Genomic DNA, 19,864 nt, shown 5'->3' with positions numbered 1-19,864 from the left:
TCTGGTTTTTTTTAAAATTAAAACACTATATTTTTCGTTTCCACTTTCATATAATTTCATAAAATCAGATCAAAATTAGACAAGACACTTAAGATAATTTCTTAACCAAATCAATGGTTATTTTGTTCAACTTTAATCAAATAAATCGTTTACAATGGTAAATGTAACCAAACAAATGCCACAGAAATGTAGGAATGTCCTAAATACAAAACGAAGTTAAAGATGTGTAAGAGACGAAATTTAATAACAATACAAGTTAAACACTAAAAAAAAATAGTAAGTAACTGCCAGCCGAAAAATATTTCGTGATAATTTGATTTTTTTAAGCACGATAAATGCGACACGTTTTACTTGACTGCCAGTTTCTTGCTAACTTACCCAGATTTTTTTTTCAAAAATACTTTATATGAAATCTATTAAAAATCAAGTAATAGTTTAGTAATCAATTTCTTCAGAATTTCATACGTATATACTCCAACGTTTCTCCCTAAAACAAACTACACTAGCAACACTAGGTGTATCTTGAACACAATGTTATTAGACCAAATCAATTTTCGTTGCTGATTATTTACTAAATCCTTGGATTTCAGAGGAAAACAGTATAAGTATATATTTAAATACTTTAATATTGTTCATTTCTATGACTAGGGCGATTTAAAAATAATAGCTACTATAAATAATTCCATCAACTTATCTGGGCCCTATGACAGGTTAAGTAGTTTTGGATTATTACATTTTTAAAGCAATGAAAATTGATTTAATGAATTTATATCTACCGACATTCCCATTTACAAATTGTCAATACTCAGCGATTTTAATGTGCTTTTATGACTCTTTAAATCGCATTTAGCTTAATTTTGTCTCATAACAATGAATTTTCAATTTTTTGCACTCAGGAATGTCAATTATTGTATAGGGTAGGGTATTTTCACAACAAACAATTTATAAGCTCTTAGCTAACTTGAACTAGAACTCAAGACTTATCGACTCAAGTATTTATCGACTTTAAATTTTAAAATATAGTCTAAATTCGTCGTGTATTCTAGTCCACAAATATACAATAGTCAACATATCAGACATTTTTATTATCTTATCTATTTTTAGAAACTGTATATCCTATGTATTATTAGTAAATTATTGACATTTAAATTGTATGTATCAAGCAAAGTTTAACTGTAGAATGTGATCGACCAAACAAACCAAAATTAATGTATTCCTAGGAAATGTTGAAATTTTTCGTTGGATTGTTGATACAACTAAAAAAGTGCAATTTCGGAAAGTCAACACCGTTTAGTTACATTCACGGTCGCGTGTGAGTGTTATGTAAAATATAAAATTAAAGTAAATTATATATAATTCTAACTGTTTGTTGTGACGAAGGAAATTAAACAAATCAATTTGAAACCGGTCAAATTTGAAAGAATTTGTGCTAAAATGGCATTGATCTTTGGTTTGTATGGTCAAGTAATTTGAATTTACAAACGCGTACAGGAGAATAGTATTAGAATTGTTTCAACTCCTCGCTGGCGTCGTCTATGTGGCACTTGTTCATGTTGAGATCGATGTGGGGGGGGCTAGGCTCGCGGCTCGAGTGCGGGTGGGGCTCGGGGGGCGAGTGAATCGCCGCAGGGCCGGGTGACGGGCGAACTGGTGCGCGCCGGGACTGACGCTGGCGGAACTGAACAGACCGCCGGAACTGCAGGGACTGCCGGAACTGTGGTCGAGGACACTGACGGTAGCATTGCTGCTGAGCCACGGCCCGACGGAACGGACGGAACTGAAGGCCGCTCGGAGGGCGCGGGAGACGGCGCATCGACATCATTCTGCAATCCAACGCGCTCAGCTCAGCCGCCGGCCACTACAACACGGGGCCAGGCGCAAGGGACGGGACGGGAAGGGGGGGCACCGTTACTTATCGCTTCACTACCGCCTTAACAACACTGAGACTGCTTTTTACTCAAAATATATTCGTTTTTAATTAAATAGTATCGAAAAAATAATGAGATTAAAATATATATTAAGAATATCACTATTTCTTGTAAAACGTTTTTCCAAACAGTCAAAGGTTTTTAAAGCGACATTCGGCTAAATGGTGAAAACTTTTGTATACACAACATTCTCTAGGAGAATGCAAATTCTATTGATACTATTTCAGTGTAATGTGTTCTAGGGTGCTGTGCAATGGGGAATGATGAAATGTAGCTAATATTACATTTTAACTAAACATTTAAGATGATATTATGGTAGCGTATGTAATTATGACAATGGATTTTAAAATAGTACTGTGGTCTGCACTTAACACTAATGTTATTTTTGTTTGTACAATGAAAGCATAGGTGATTTGCAAGCAATTATAATAAGCACACAATATATAGGAACAATAATTATTTCTGGCTGAAAGTAAAACTTCATATATTTTATATCTTTATTTTGGTTGAAATAAAGGAAGTCGAAAAAAACAAGTCTAGGTATAAAAAACCATTGCTCTACTGAACAACTGAAAAAATTGAATCTACGTAACAAATGGCAAATGTCGAATAATGAAACTGTATACAAATGGTTACCTACACTATTATATCAGCGGTGTAGCGTTTAAGAACATACACACATTAAATACATATACATAGGATTACAAAAACTGTACATAATATTAAAAAAAAACAAATTCGGTCATCGGAAACATTTCTAACATATATTACCTTCGAATGACGATGCAGATAACAAAAGAGTAATTTCACATATTTTGTCTATCTCCCAAAATCTGGCTGACTAAAAACAATCACAACAATTTAGCGACTACAATAATTACCTACAATTCTTCATTATATGATCTACAATGTATAATAAAAATACTTTTAATATATATCTATAATACTTCACTGTTAAAATAATCTAGACATTTAAGACTAACAATATTATTTCACTAATCTATTAATTTGTTTCCTTGAAGATATTTGCTACAGTTTAACATTTTACACAATATAACTACAATATTATTACAAATAGACGGTTTATAGTTATCGATGAACTATCTTTTAGCGACAAGATACTAAAACGGACATTAACATATTTAAAAAACACCTTTTCATGCGAAGAAAAACATTCCTAGCACAGAAAATAACCTACCTATCAGTTATAACCACACGTAAATGTTTTATTTTTCACTAAGTTACTTAAATCCTTATTTAAGTTAGAAAAAAAATATCCTACTACAAATAGCAGTTGACAAATGAAGTACCACAATTGTTATCACATAAAGACTTATATACAATATTTTTTTCTAGAATTAAGATACAATACATACATACATATTGTTTCTCAACTAGTTTTTGCCTGGATCGAATTTAAAAAATATCTGAATCGTGAGGCCCTTTCGTCAATATTCAAGGAACTTAATGCCAAATAAAACATTCGATAAGTACTACATTAGCGTAGATAACACTAGAACTCTAGCCATAAAACCCACGTCTATGTCTATTGTCTATGCTAGACTCTGTCGGGTAGACAGTATGCCGCTCACTAAGTCTGGCCCAAACCCTTAGCCGGTTCCAGTCTACGGACTTACTGTGAGCCACGCGTTTACAACTCAAGTATGTCCGCCTAAGGACACTGCTCACTTTGCCCTGATAGTCATAATCAAAATACATATGTAAGGTTAAGAACGAGTCACTATCGTTATTTCTATATACTTTGAAGGTAAAAATTAAATGATATAAAATTTATGGGGTACTCAAATATAATACTTTAATTATTATATTGTTAGTTTAGCAAAAATTTTGTACTCACCCAAATTGGATGACGTGTTGGAAGTTTTAAATACATTTTTTAAAGGAAATTGTGTATGTGAATTTATTTTAAATTTGTCAATTAATAACATTTCAACGATAGAGATTCGTGCTGGGGTCACATTTTTTAAAATATGGAATATATTATATGGAAATAATTAAATGAATTATATCCGTCTTAATTGATATTTTGTTGAATGATTGCAAATCGAAATACAAACTTTAAAAAAATCAAATCGGCAAATGATCAAACTGGTAAACAATTAAAAAGATTCGGATTAAATTACACTAGAAACTAGCTAAATGATTTTTCCCTTGAACGGCCTAATTTCTATGAATGATTAGCAAATATTGAGACCAAACCGATATATTATTAAAGCAATACATAACATAAATTATAAAAGTAAAATTATAAAGCAAATCCATATTTATATAAAGCAAGCTATGTGCTAACAGTTACAAATGTGTGTCGAGATCTGGCGCAAAATATACTTTATACCATACATAAAAAAAATTAAATAAAAAAAGTGTTATATTTGCATTTAACATTTGTAATTTTATTTATGTGAATAAATATCGTGAGTAGTGCCTCCCTTTAAGGGTATGTTAAGTGATCAAAAACATTACCATACCAATAAATAAAGAAATGATTGGAACCAGGAAATAATTCAGGTTACCATGGCAACGAAATAAATGCAAATACAATCACCTACGTAAAACCTTTGAGGACACAAAAGCGAGGATTGCGTGCATACATTTCAACCCGTGTATTAGTGTTGATGATGCTAAAAGTGCTGCAAATGCTGCAAATATTGTGAATACTGTGAGTGCTGTGATTGCTGTTGGCTTTGAGCTTACCTTTAGAGGCACTGGAGGTACTTCTAGGTGATAACCTATGTCGCACAGGTTACGGAGGAGCTCGATGCCTGAAAGTTATTTTGTTTTCAGTTAATATTAATCAAATAACTAGGATGAAAGCTTTAAATGAACAGACTTCTTTTTCTTGCGGATTATTATCTCTTAAAATTTAAATACCTCTATTTACATTAATTTATCATTTGAAGACTTATTTATGTGCGTATTGAAGTACTTCAATCAACTTAAATCTAGTTTGAAAAGGTGTCAAACCATTTTTCTTCTAGAAGTTTAACTGAATCCAATAAGGACTATGCACAATGCTTATTTTATAAAAGTTTTAAAAATGCTCACCTGAGTCCCTCTTATCGCCATACCGCGTCTCCCAGGCGTCAAAAAGCCGGTTGTAATACCTAGGCCCAGCTAGGAACCCTAGATACTTGTGTGTGTTTTTGTTCGGGAACACACGCTCCATATCCCCGCTTTGCGTTAACTCGTCTTCGGCTTGTATGAGATGACGAACGTCGTCCGGTGTCAAAGTTGAGAGGATGTCTCGAAGGTACTGGAATTTTATTTTAAGGGGATTAATGTTAGAACTTTTTTTACGTAAACCTTTACAATTAGCTATATATTCAATTTTTTAATATATGTAGTGATAGCTTTTTACCGAGATATCCGCATTAATGGATTATTAAATGTATTATAATTTACAGAAACAGTCTATAACAAATGTTTATTTGATCAAACTTAATAAAAAAATTTAAATCCCTTATTTTTCTTGTTAAACACTTGCCTTTGTTCTCTTACACACAAACTCACACTTAAAACAATGTTTTTTTTATATATTGATTAAATAACAAAAACTATTTAGACTAGTTAGTAAACAAATTTAAAAAAAAAAACATACCATATCCCGTTCTTCCATGTTTGTATATATAATGTGTTTATCTCTTTCTTCCTTTGATAGATATACTGTGTACAACCTGCTGTCGTATGGCAGACCAACCTAAGGGTAAATAATTAATGTATCTATTAAAAGTATAGTAACCAACCGACCTCCATTACCATGAACTCTGTGTCATGACTTCGGAGCCAGTTTTATAACACAGCAATTTTATATTAACACATATGGTATTTGGAAAACACGGAAACAAACATGTTTCCAAAATCTACGACGTGTATCACAGTAGGCCGATTACCTAATGGTCTTTAGAAAACGAATCAATGAAGCAGGTAAGTGAAATCCCTGGAGCGTCAAAATTTTTTTGTTTTAAATTACACATACCATTTTATTTGGTTTATCCTTTGAAAGCATCTCGATATTTGTCTTAATAGGTACTTGGAACTGAGCTATATTGAGCACTGTTGATACCAGCGGACCCTTTACGTGAATATCTAAAGGCGATGCACTGTGCAAACTGGGCGAAATGTTCACCTGGAAGTATAAATAATTTGAAGGGTCAATAATTAAGCAGCTTTTAAAAATGTGTTCTATATGAACAATTCGAACTTACAACACCTAACACACAGACATGGGACATCATACATTTGTTAACACATTTCTATTTCAAACCAACTACTCCCCAAGCTTCAAACCAAACAGAACCAACCAAGTAATTCACGACAGAACCGATCAAACGGTGGTTCATTTACTTGTTGACTATGCAACATTTTAAAGGGCCAGGTGCGATCTTGGAGCTGGAGACTGGCATAAGGGTATCCCGGGGTTGGGCTATCCCACATGTTGCTTAAGCACAGATCGCAGCTCGAAAAATTCTGCAGCAAGATTGTCAAACATTCACCTGACTGATGACACTGACATTAATAGCACGAGAGGTAACGCGGGTGGCAGCGGGGCTCCGACTCGCCCATAAATATCATGAAGATATTTCCCTCTAAGTTAATAATCAAGTGACCAACAACAGCATATGTTTAATACTATACCTCCAACAACCAAGGCTTGAGATCCTCATCAAGCAGGACATCAATCCCGAATAGTTCATAACAGTTATATCTCGATGTAATATTGGCCTTCGTCAATGAGCTGATGCTGCCTTCTCCGGATATTATTGTCTTGATCACCAGGTCTTTAATGGACGCCCATAGTGCGTCTGTGTCTACGTGCTTGTCAGTCTTTAGGTATTGGAAGAGGGTTTGTAACGTCCTGAGAAACGGTAACACAAGTCTTCGTAAATGGTAAAGTAATGGAACTCCGAATACAAAAATGGTTTGGCAGGTCTTGAAGCTAGATTTAAGGAAGGTAAAGGTACAGTTATTTAACTTCAATGGTTCGTTTTGAGGAGTCGTAAAAAGCAATATAGTTTAGGCTCGGAACTTCGGCCAAATGGAATTGGTTACGCAAGATTTTTTGCGAGTTCTTCGTCAATAATCGTTACAAACCAGGCAATTCATAAATTATATTCCTAAATCATTAAAAAAGTTGGTCGGTAGTTTTTGAGTTTATCGCCTTCAAATAGATAAACGTGCCTGGGGGGGCCTTGATTTATATGTGAGAATGAAACAGCTATCTATAGTTCGATAGCAAGAGAATTCTACATTTGGTTCAGTTGTCTTTTTCTATCTAGTTTGTCTTTGCCCTTAGAAAAATAAATAAAATATGTTTATTATGGAACATAAGATACAAGTATCATTTATTCCACGACATTAAATTTAAATAGGTAGACATCCCTACTCATCGGCAAAGAAGACGGAGGATGTAGGCCGAGAGAAAAAGTAGGCGTAAAAAACTCTCGGTACTCTTGTAAAATAGCAAATCATCAAACAACACTTATTTTAAAACAAATATCGCAATTGAATTAGAAGTAGCCCGTCTAGCACTAGTCCCAGGCCCTTTTATCAAATTTGTAGTAAGCCTTTTTACACAGCTTTTCTTTAATACATTTCTTAAATTTATTAAAAGGCAGTGATAAAAGAGCCTCTGGGATTTTATTAAAGAAGAGTATCCCTTTTCCCAAAAAAGAAAAACTTTAGATAGTCTAGTACGGGGAAATTGCAGCCTGCGTTTGTTCCGAGCATTAACATTGTGCGTTTGTTCTATTCTAGTAAACTTATCACTATTTTTGTATACATACATAATATTTTCATAAATATATTGCGAAGGAAAGGTAAGTATATTAATTTCCTTGAATTTATATATCAGAGATTCCCTACATTTTAAATTATAGATTGCACGAATAGTCTCTACTCAGTAAACATTACTAGCCGAAGTATTGTTTTATAAGCTAAATAAGTCTCAGTATTTTCCACATACAAACCAACTCGTTTACATTAAATCTAAATACATTTTATACAGTAGTTTTTTATGAGCAAAAAACATAATCAGCTATCAAGTTTTTAACGGCATTTAATCCATTTTAAAAACTATTAACAGGAATTTTGACTATTTACTTAATGTGTTTATATCGAAATGATGCAATATACGTCTAAACTCACCACTTATGTCCCTCGCACGCGGCAAAGTCTTCATTGGGCGTATAGTTCTTTGACAATCTGTTTATTGAGTAGTTCGTCAAATGCATATACCTGTCATTTAGTGACGTTAATTCTGAATTGTATTTAACTGAAAAAGATACATGGGTTACAAAAACTTCTACAATTTCTTTTAAATTCTTATAATTGAGATCTGTCCGAAAATTATAAAAAATATCTGTATAATGTAATACAATTTAAAAAAAAAACAGTGGCGTAACTAATAACTATCTAGGTAACATCTTGAACAAATTTCCTTGCCTGCGCAGAAGCGATTTTTTAGGTATCACTGGGAGGGGGTACGTGTCGATCGCGTGATTGGTAAATAAGTTAACGTTTGTGTCCTGCTTATGTGTACGATGCGCAAACTTTCCCCCACTCCCTTGTTTAATGCTCAAGAAGTTTGCCGGTATCTGTACGAGCGAGTGTTAAATGCGGACATAGAAAGTCTATTAGTGCACAACCGAGGTTCAAACCTACGACCTCACTCATGAGAGTCGTACGCTGAAGCCTAGGCTACCCTGGTAATACAGTAACTAAATCTAAAACAGTGATAGCGAAAAATAATTTTGCGCTATCAATATTAAAAATCTCACCTGAAGCGAACCTCGCTAGGCCGTCCTTATACAAATATATCCGTAGTGGATGGACGGATGTTACAAGGACGTATAACCGTAAATCGAACTTGCTACCATTGATTAGGTATGGCTTGGACACATATCGCTGTACCACCACGGGACGCTTTTTCGGTATTTGGGCCCAACGGGATACCACCTTTATACCAGTGCCGCGAGCTGATGCCGGCTGAAATTAAATTAAATGAGCCTAAGGGGCAAGTACGATATGTATCCCTGATCACGCTTTTAGAATTTTTGTGCTCTCCTGGCAGAAATACATTTCCCCTAAATCCATAGAAAGCGAAACTCATCAAAATGTAATTAGTATGAAATGATAAAAACTTGAATAAAAAATTAAAATAAGAGAAATATAAAAAAAGTAGTGCATCTTTCCAAATTTATCTTTAAATTTTTGTAAAAGGAACTAAAAATTTTCTCGGATAAATAAATACAGATAATACAACTTTCTCTACAGCTATGATACTTTTTGACATTCAACACTAATTTTAACTATAAAATGATGATGAAGACAACATGATTCATTACCCCAAATATATCACATGCTAGTTATAAATATACAAAACTTCATACTAACCGGTTTTATAATCCACCTCTCATTATTAGCAGCATACTTCTCCCAATCGTGTTTGAGTATTTTCAAATCGTGAGGCAACACATATGTCTTAGGCATTATACCGAATTCATTTACGCCAAACCTATTGCATAATTTCTGTAAATTTCTCCATAATCTGTCTTTTCTGCCAATTTGAAAGGTGCCGGGAAAATGATTCATCTTCTGGCCGTCTTTGATTGCTCTGAACATTAAGGATTTCATGTGTTTACCCCAAATACCTATCCATTCTACCGTTTCTGAAATCAAAAATTTTTACAAGGTCATTTTTTATAAATTATTTTTGCTATAGATATTAAATAATGTTTTTTTTTTTAATTTTCGAATATTCTAGTTTGACTGAATTTAGTATTAAGAAAAACACTTTTTGAACGGATTGAAGCTATGTATTATTATTAAAAACTTACAATTATTTACATAATTAATATACATACCTTCAATCCGTTCAGAAAGTGTTTTTCGTAATGTGTAAAAGCTATGTTAACAAAAGACAATACTATGAATTTAGTATTTTTAAAGTTAAGTAATATCTAATAGACATTACGAAATTTTTCAAAATGCTATGTCATACACATTTTAGTACTTTAGTTTAGTAAAGGGCTACTAGCCTAATTTGTCATCCACCGATATTTAAAAAAAATCACAAACCTTCTTGAGGGCACTCCGATGTATCACACTCACTCTTGACCAGTCTAAATCCAGAATTAACTAGGGTCTTCTTGACAACTATAGGCGTTATTGTCGTGAGCTTCCATTTTAGATGTTTCTGTATAGCTGGCGGCACTTTAAGTGGTATTGTGTCCTCGTGGCCTACGAACTTTAAGTATGGTGGCACTCTTGGGAATAGAGATGGTCGAAGGCAGTTTCCTAAGGATTCTGTTAGATTAAACGGCGATTCTGTAATTGAGAACAATAATTCGTGAATGCTTATGTGACGTAAAGAAATTAGTACTAAAAGCCTCATCCTCGTTTTGAAAGTTTGAAAAGATGGACGGAAATACAGAGCTACGGAGATCTATGATCGTAATGTTCATATTTTGAAAATCCTAAGAGCCGCAATAAGTAATAGAAACGATAATTCTAAGAACTACGACTCCCGTATGTCCAAAACGTTTTCAGGTACGAAAGTCACACTTAGCGAGTCTGAATATTATGGCTACAGCACAAATTCAACTCATTTGTATCTTTCTATAAAATGTTTAACTAAAAATTATCTAATAATAAAAAATGTCATATAATGTTTCAGCATACATTTCTATCTATGACAATTTGCAACACATAATACATAATTACAGTGAAACTACATAATATCGAGCAAAAAATCTAAAACTATTTCAACTACGCGATAAGAAATAACCATATTGTTAACCTTTACGAGTGGGTAGTGATTTGAAAGGATTCGTCGTGTGTAAAGCAGTTATGAATGTGTCTTGGCTTGTCTTTTCTGTAAAGAAATAATCAACAATTTTACGGTTTTGTGTGCAGCTTACTAGATCTAACACACAATGCCACTTGCATTAGCAATTTTTATAGGCTTTTATAACGTAACGCAAATGTGGTATTCAATAAATAATAACGTATTTTCAAAATTACATTTCTACCTAAATAATATGTTTTAGATTAAATAAATAAAAATGATAAATTAAATTTATACAACTTCTCAAATCACTATGACAATGAAATCTCAATTTGTATTTTGCGTGTCAATATATCATTACGAAACACGTGCGTACGTGCTAATACGTAAGTCATGATTCCTGTATATAATGTCTATTTAACTGTCTGTATAAGTAAATAACTTTAGAACTTTGATATTATATTTTGTACCTGACTCCGCAATGTGACATATGCGTGACTATAGAAAACTACACGTGTATAACTAAAATCATAAATATTAAAGTGTTGTTAATGCACAACGTTTATATATTTGGCATAGTTTTCGTATGTTCGCGCTTCTCTTTTATTTCCATATAACTTAGCTTAATACAAATTATGCGTACAGAAATCTATATTTTTAACAATTCAATTATACACGTTTGCAATACCCATATATGCACGTGCTGTATAATACAATTTACAAGCACGCGATTTGTCAATGTATGACGTATCAATCATAACACGTCATTATTGAGCAACAGGAGTATTTTTAAACACGTTATTTCGGAATAACGAATCGTCAATTACTGATTCATCTATTTCCGCATTCTTCGCGTGCTTTTGTCATTCGTTTAATTATCATATTCTTGATGTTTGACATCGCCGGTCATGTTTTTTAGCTAATTCTGTATAAGGTTCTTTTACACAAGTATTGTTAAGTTTTACTTGTTTTACAATAATTTCTTTATTGTTTAAAACTTCTCAATGTTTATAGGTAATATTTGGAAGAGATGACACACACAGAGAACGAAATAGGTTAATGTAATTACGTAAATAAAAAATAACGAACATTGCGTATAATCCGGATCTTGATCTGATTCTCAGCGAAGTAAGTTTATCGGGTTGATAGACAAATATCTAAAAACCTTTGCTTAAGAATAATAAGCAAGCTATTGTAGAAATACGCCCAGAACCCCTAAAGGTCTTATACGTTTGGCAAAAGCCTCTAACAGGTTTTTACAAATGTAATCACATTATAAACTATTGTGTTAGCTTACCTTTAGACAATACTTTCTTTGGCGACATAACAGTACCATTAAGTTTGTTTGTGATCTTGGTGACTGAGTTTTGTTCTATATGAGACGGGGACCGAGTCCTCGGAGGCTTTTCAACCTTTTCTATATTCGTTGTATCTGTCTCCATCCGCCATGATTCAGTTATTGGGTCCGGGGAAGGCGATCGGCTGTGAGAACTAAAAAAAATGTTACGAATATTGTAATAACAAAACTTTGAAAGAATTTACAAATATTAAAAACATTGAATTAGATAACGTTTAAATACTAGTATCCAAGCTAACTTATTATCTTCTAGACATTTACATTTAATTAGTACAAACAGGTATTCAAGTAAATGCAATAAATTAATCAAAAACAAAACTAGTATGCGCCTGCGCAGGTCTGTTTATATTGATCAGCCTCCTAAGTCGCTAGCAGTTAAACAACATTTACATAAAATATCATTATTGTTTTGGAACATAAGGCAAATTTCTTAAAATATGTAATAATAATCTTACTCTTCACCCTCCCCTTCAATAATATTACAGTCCACTTTACTATTGGATCGCATCTTTTTCGTCTTTGTTTTTTTCTTGGTTTTTACCAATTTCTTTTCTGGTATCGCCGTCACTGAACTAACAGGTAATGCGGGGCTGACTGCCGGTCTTGTTGGAGTATCCTGACGTGGCTGTAATGATTAACTAATTTAAAAAAAAAACATACCTATGTTATAAAATCACCAATAGAGCCAAAATTTTGGCTATAATCATAATTAAATGATAATATTACGAAGTATAGAACATATTGATGTAATGTAAGAAATAAAGAAAACAAACAACATAAAGAAGCAGCAACTTCAATATTCTCATACCCAGGTTTTATTTCCAAAACATAAGTAATCATTGTTGTCTTCGCTTCGTCATTAAATAATTTAAATTTAGAATTTGGGTGCAGCCATTTAAAAAAATATGACGCAAAAATAATGTTGTAATTCATGAAACAAGGTCATGATATACGTTATTAAATATTCAGTCCGTGGCAATTTAAATAAATATTATTCTTTTTGTATTTCGTGTCAATTATTTTTCAGATACACGTTACGTTCGCGCGGTAGTCTCTAAACAAGAATATCGCTGATCGGTTCGTTGCACCATAGCTTGTATATTATAATACAGTTATAAACTCACTTATAAATAGAATACCATATAAGTTTGGAGTTTATCGCTATGATGAACAAGAATACAGATTTATTCACACAACAACCTTATTGTGCGTACCTTGTGTTTTATTGACGTTAGGGAATTATTATTTTTCCTTTTTCATTTCTCCGCAAAATATCACGTCCGAACGACTAAATTTTAAAACAACTTTTATACACAATACATTAAATAAATATAAAATAGAGATGCTGAAGTAATAAAAAGCAAAGAATATTTTGTCATACACACATTATTACTTATTTAAAATGAGACAATAGTGATGAAGACAAAACGAAATATAAGATATTTTGTAAGTTTGTGACTACCTTAAGTTCATTTAAATTAAAATAGATTTCAATACTTGGAGATACATTAAAATTTATATTACTTGTATTAATATTGAAAAGCTTGACAATATTATTATTAGAGCTAGAACTAAAATTCTTCTAACACAAACGGTTTGACGATCTTATAACGGAGTCAAGAAATAGATGAATTAGATGCATAGTGACAATAACTGTGACCAAGCTGAACTCAAATCTATGAAGCCACGTGTACAATGTCATTAGCTTACTCGATTTATATTTTCTCGAGCACCTCCCGTGCGTATAAGAAATGTAGAACGCGTAAAACCTCTTATTTACCTACTACTGTCAAATATTATTAGTATTACATGAAAGGAATCAGCAACCTTTCAGTTTTAAGTTTTTCAGATCTAAATTAGTATCATAGAAATATAATAATAATAGCGTTTATTTCAAACAAATTTACATTTAAGCGCGATTCTATTTCCAACTTTTTTAGTGTATCTGTGTGCCTTTCCTTACTTCATAGGATCATAAAAATATACGTAACGTTAAATAGAAGTCAAACGTATTGAAATATGATTTACGATCAGCTTACCAAGACTACCTACAATGTAGGCTCTGTTTTATATTTTTTAACAAATTATAACACCGGCTAAGCACCACTTAATCCCGATAAAGCCATACAAATACAACACAAATTTCAAGGCCTGAATGTCATTCATTAGACTGATAATAAAAATTCAAAGAATCTTCACATCGAATTATGAAAATAGTCACTGTAAAATGCGTTCCATATCACACGAGTAATATTAAATGTTATCCTGCTTGAAACACTTTGAAAAACACTACAATATCCACATGTTTTCACTACACCTGCCACGTGGGATTTGACACAAGGTTAACATCCGAGACGCACAAGAATAGAATAAAACGAAAATATAAGTGAACTTTAATTTCGGTAAACATATAGAATTACAATCGCGCGGCGCTTAGATTGAACTGCACGCGATTTTAAAGACGAGCGCCTCAATCGATTAAGCTCGTGGCTGTATTATTGCATCGTAGCTATATGCTCATCATAATAACAGTAGAATACCTCTAATAATAAGTTGTGTGGATAGTACTAAGAAATTTGTTAATAGCAAATATAACTAATACACAAAAACGTATTACATTCAATTAACGGATCAAGATATTAATTTTATAATCTAATTCGATATCTACTGATTTTTTTTAATTCTACTGTAATTTTGATCTGATAATATCTACCTTCGCGAAGTGGAAGCACTGTATTGTATTGACATTTCATTTGCTTGGCATGGCGCCCGTGTATTGCGGCCACAAATCCTAACACGATACAGAGTTTTTAAATAAAATTTCGTCACCCAATTGTCTAAAACGATTTGTGGGCTAAAATAGACTTTATGACCCACTAAATAATACTCCGGAAACCACTTATGTGTAATATTGGTATTTAACACGTCATGTCATTTACATATTAAAACATGTATATAGCAAATTCGCATACATAATTATAGGTGAACACAGTTTTTTTTTCTCTATTTTCCGTTCTTAAAAACCACTGCAATAACATGGAGCTTTGTAGACTATGTCGACGTAAATAGATAATCAATTACATTTAGATTAGATAAGCCTATCTTCTAAAAATTAACTCGAAGTATAAGCGAAAAACAACTAACATCTTATATCTTTTGTTTACGCTAGTTTCACACATTCAGAATACTATACACTTAATAGGATTATGCAGCATTTAATTGTTAACATCATACAATATTTATTTTACATACAGTCAGTGAGTTTAATTAGTTGTAAGATTAAGATAGTAAGTCTTTTAATGCAGTGTATTTTATTTTTAATCTCCTGACGCAACGTTTGATGCGGCAACGTTGCCTAGTCCCTAAACGAATGGACCAATTATGACGGTTTTTGTTAGAAAGCTGACATCGTCGAGATGGTTCATTAATTACAAATTTACAACTGTTAAGTGGTTTTTTTAGCTGTGTTATCCGATTGAAAAATAACAGGCATAATGGAACATTAATTTAAATAGAAACGTGTTTTACCTAACATTTGTAATACCTGTGTATGCCGTTAACACTGAGCTATTCCAATAAAGCTCGAAGCTACTACTACTAAATTTTATTAATATTATCCTTTAACAACTAAGTAACCCAAATCTGTTCACATAGTATATTTTATACATTGTCTTTGAGATTTCGATCGCCGACACCTAATAAAATAATTATTTTAATTCTCGTTTAAAATCCCTTTTCAATATATACAATATAGCAATATGATACATAATACCATAAATATATTTAAGCATTCATTATCATATCATAGTTCTCTCGCCCCGTAGTACCGGCGAGATCATTCTAAAAGATATCTCCTTATCCAAACTACACTCAAAGTACCAGCTAGATAAATAGTCAAAAATATAGTGGCCGACACACGCCGTAAATTTTCTCTAAAGGGTTTCGGTTTCCTCACAATGTTTTCCTTCGCCGTACGGGCGGGTGCCAAATGCACATAGACAGAAAGTCCATTGGTGCATCCGGGGATCGAAACTACCACCTCAGAGATGAGAGTCGCACGCTAAAGCCAATAGCCCAACAATGATCAACTCACTAATTTTGCGAATGAAATCAGCTTTTAAAAAAATGTATTACTATTGTATTGTTTTATTTTAAATTACTATTGAAGACATATGCGTACAACATAATTAAGTATGTACTGCACTGATAATAGATTATCTTTTAGATAATTTATTAATTGCGAACAAATTTTTGCGATGTCATAGAAATTAACGCTAGAATGTCTGCATAGATTTTACGCAATGAATACTTTGCTTGCTGTAGAACTAAGCTATGAAGACGATTGTAATATTGAGAGGCATTTAGCAGCACTTAGGATCGAAATACGTATATTGCTAATGTAGTTTCAATTTTACAAAATTTATTATTTAGCTATTTTTTTATATTCTGGTATTACAATACAAAAATTATAATTTTTTGACATATTTCAAAATCACCTGTATTTTAGAGATTGGGATTGCTGTAACGTTTTCTAAAGTTTTAAGAACTCAATAAGAGTAAAAAAACTTACACCATGAAACAATTTTAATAAAATCTTCTTTAACGACGGCATCACTAATATCATAAAAATAATAGTTAATTCAAGACCGCTGAAATACCACGGCCACTATTTCAACATTCACACGCTATTACATGGCACTCGAACGAAAATATCTCAATAAAACTTCCACCTTCCGAAAATTCATACATGCCCGCGTGTAAACAATAAATTACTGTAAAATCTCGCTCCGCAATAATTACGTACGAAGTATAATCTCGGTTAGCCCACTTTAGTCTCTATAATCTATTAGATAAGATCGAAACACGACGTATGTTAGCACGACTCGTCCCATTCTGTAATGAGAACCGTACTGGGACGTGCCGGGACGCGCAAACCCGTCAAATCGACTTAAAAACAAAAGTTATAAGTTTTCTGTGCGAATTGAGTTTGAAAATATTTCAAATTGAAGTTATACACAAGTTTTACAGGAATCGTAAACTACATATTAACACCTAAAACATATTGCGCCGCTTAAATATATATAAAAATAGTGACATATGGTTATATACATAAATTGACATTTACATAAAAATAACAGCTTCTAATGATTTTGTAATGTCCTATATATAATTAAAAAAGCATTGGTTATCTTTTATTTTATAACACTTCTTTTAACTCATGGATGGAAATAAATGAGAAGGTAATAATATCTGGTATAGGCTATGTAAAGGGTGAATATAGAACTATTATCAAGCTTAATGTTTGTAATCGGGTCACTAGTTCACAACATAATTGCAGATCACATTCATGCAAATGGGAAAGTTAATTCGCATGCAATGTTGTTGAAGATTTATGGAAAAACTTCAATGCAATATCTAATGGGCTTTTGCTTAATTTTTTTCATTTTATATAACTGTATTTACATGAAAAACATATTAGCTACCACTTATTAAAAATATGTCCACAATTTATATGTGGATGTTTAGAAAAGGAGTTATTACCATCTATTGAGGGGTTAGCCATTTTAAATTACTCACAGTTGGCACAAGGGGTAAATCATCTACAGTATCATTGTTAATGGCAGTAGTCCGTAAAAGGTGCATTTTGAACACATCATCCTTTGGAGTTACTATAACATGGTCCTTGCAGGAGCACTTGCTAGCTTTGCTAAAATTTAAACCTTTGTTTGTAGGTACTGAGCTAAGTGCGGCCACAGCAGAACCATACGAGTATCCAGTTCCCGAGTTATCTTTTGCTCTTTTCATATTATTTGACAAGTATGACAATTGACTGAAAAATATTTTATTATTATTTCATGTTAGCAATATATGAAAATGACAATAAAAGTCTTAAAAGGAACCTGCAACCTGTTATGTACCCATAACTATAAGTATGAACTTCAACAGATCACAATTTTTTTTCACTATTTCTTGAAAAGCCAATTAAGTGATCAGTTTTATTACTTATTATATCATTGGCTATTGAAATCAGTATATGAGATTTAATGAGAGCTATGTACAGATAATATTTATTTTAAAGGATATCATTAATATAGATACATTGTATTACACTAACAATATTTTTATGAGGCGGAGGGTAAAGTTGGTTGATCCCTAAGAATCAGAAAACAGTGAAATCATACATAGTGTACTATTTCATGAAAAGTATTACTGAATACAATTTTTACATTTTTACATATACATCATACACACTATATTTGCTTCTTTTTAATTTTAAAAATACTATAATGATATGTAAATAGCATGTGTTAATAACCTTAAAAGTATTTCACATAATATTTAGAGTGAAAAAACACACCTGTCATAGCCAGCCATAGGTGAACTTATATGAAAACTACAATAAAAGTTATCAGATTCACTAGAGGCTCTTTGTCGTCTTCTCCCTTCAGTTTTATTATCCTGATACATTTTAGTTTTTGGCTTCTTTAAAATACTATGGGGTGGTGATTTTGGCAATGAATTATTGAGTATGGATTTTAGTGGCTGTTTCGATGTAACATCCATCATTTCATGATCAACTTTCTCCAGCAACTCTTCAACTTTAGGTAAACGGTCATCAACTTTTGAGTTTGAGAGTGTAGTCACTACAATAGGTCTCGTGGGACTTGATCTATGATACTTTGATCTTCCTTGTTGATACCTAAAACCAATACTTAATTAAGATACTCAAAATTAAGGGTAACAATTTTGTGGTTAGTAAATTTATTTGTTATGAAAGAATTACCCATGACGATTATAATCGTGAGCCATTATGAAATCTCCGTTTTGAGCAGATGGTAAAGAACACTCGTAGATGAATCTGTGCTGACGATGTTCGTGGCTGTTGTTTATTGTGAAATGGCTTTTATTAGGAAGGACGCGATGGCGATTTGCGAAATCTGCAGAGCGCGAGCACTCGCGCGCTGCATCCTCGTAAGGAGAACGATCGATGCCCTCGCTGCGGCAACGCCGCCGCAACACCTTTGCCGGCCCTCTCCTAGACCACTCGAAAACTGAATCCAACGGATCACACGCGTCAAAACCGGCCTCGTAATTTGAGCACGATCTCATGCCATCCATGTCCGTAACTATACACTATGCATTATCACATGCCTACATGGATCGTGTCACACAATTAATTTCATTTAATCACTATTAATTTTGCTTTTTAAAGCCCTCCAAAGTTGAAACTAGAAACATGCACGTCCAGGGACGGCGTCGAGGGACAGGCAACGACAACACAGAATTCAGAAGCGACAATCACAACCCACAGATCAAATAAAGTAAATAGTGTTTTTTCTTCGGTAGACATTTATACAGAATAGACCTAAAAACCAATTTTATCATTTTTATCACTTGCAGGTTACAAAATCGACTATTACTAGTAAAGTGGAAGAGTCATAACTCATAATATTTGTGTTTTCTTCAAATTAAAGAGTAAATAATATGCGGAAGTCCTCGATGCTACTTCGATTTTTAGATAAATTTAAAGGATAATTTTACTTATAAAAGATTACCAGACATAACTTCAATATTAATCTGCATACCGCATCCATCAAAACACTGTACTATAATTCTTATAGCATTTTACTGTCAAAAAATAATATATTTTAAAACTCATAATCATGCTCAGGGACTTAATTGAATGAATCTTTATTATTTCAAACGAATCAGGTCATATAATTAATATATTTTTGTACTTTACAGCAATTTTAATAGCTTCTTGATTTGTGC

General features: G+C 32.7%; 1 protein-coding gene across 5 annotated transcripts; it reads right to left on the bottom strand.

Annotated features, from left to right (window-relative positions):
* Window positions 1-32: 32 nt before the first annotated feature.
* LOC123715595 (tubulin monoglutamylase TTLL4-like) lies at window positions 33-19,416 on the bottom strand. Of its 5 annotated transcripts, none has more exons than XM_045670750.1 (16): window positions 18,876-19,415; window positions 18,450-18,791; window positions 17,669-17,921; window positions 12,547-12,716; window positions 12,032-12,225; window positions 10,747-10,821; window positions 10,026-10,274; window positions 9,342-9,616; window positions 8,726-8,933; window positions 8,094-8,220; window positions 6,585-6,804; window positions 5,926-6,075; window positions 5,548-5,646; window positions 4,995-5,202; window positions 4,644-4,711; window positions 33-1,858 (listed from the first exon to the last, which is right to left on the bottom strand). In XM_045670750.1, the coding sequence occupies exons 1-16, from the start codon at window positions 19,208-19,210 to the stop codon at window positions 1,502-1,504; spliced, it is 3,330 nt and encodes a 1,109-aa protein (XP_045526706.1). In that variant the 5' UTR covers window positions 19,211-19,415; the 3' UTR covers window positions 33-1,501. The 5 variants fall into 5 exon arrangements, with proteins under 5 accessions (XP_045526706.1, XP_045526726.1, XP_045526716.1 ...); XM_045670770.1 differs by having other exon boundaries at window positions 33-1,823; window positions 18,876-19,411; XM_045670779.1 differs by lacking the exon at window positions 33-1,858 and adding an exon at window positions 1,867-3,623 and having other exon boundaries at window positions 18,876-19,416.
* Between the last annotated feature and the right edge of the window lie 448 nt (window positions 19,417-19,864).

Source organism: Pieris brassicae, chromosome 1, assembly GCF_905147105.1.
Source record: "Pieris brassicae chromosome 1, ilPieBrab1.1, whole genome shotgun sequence".
NCBI classification, from domain to species: domain Eukaryota; kingdom Metazoa; phylum Arthropoda; class Insecta; order Lepidoptera; family Pieridae; genus Pieris; species Pieris brassicae.
The sequence above is the reverse complement of the archived record's forward strand: the minus strand, read 5'-3'. Positions and strand labels throughout refer to the sequence as shown.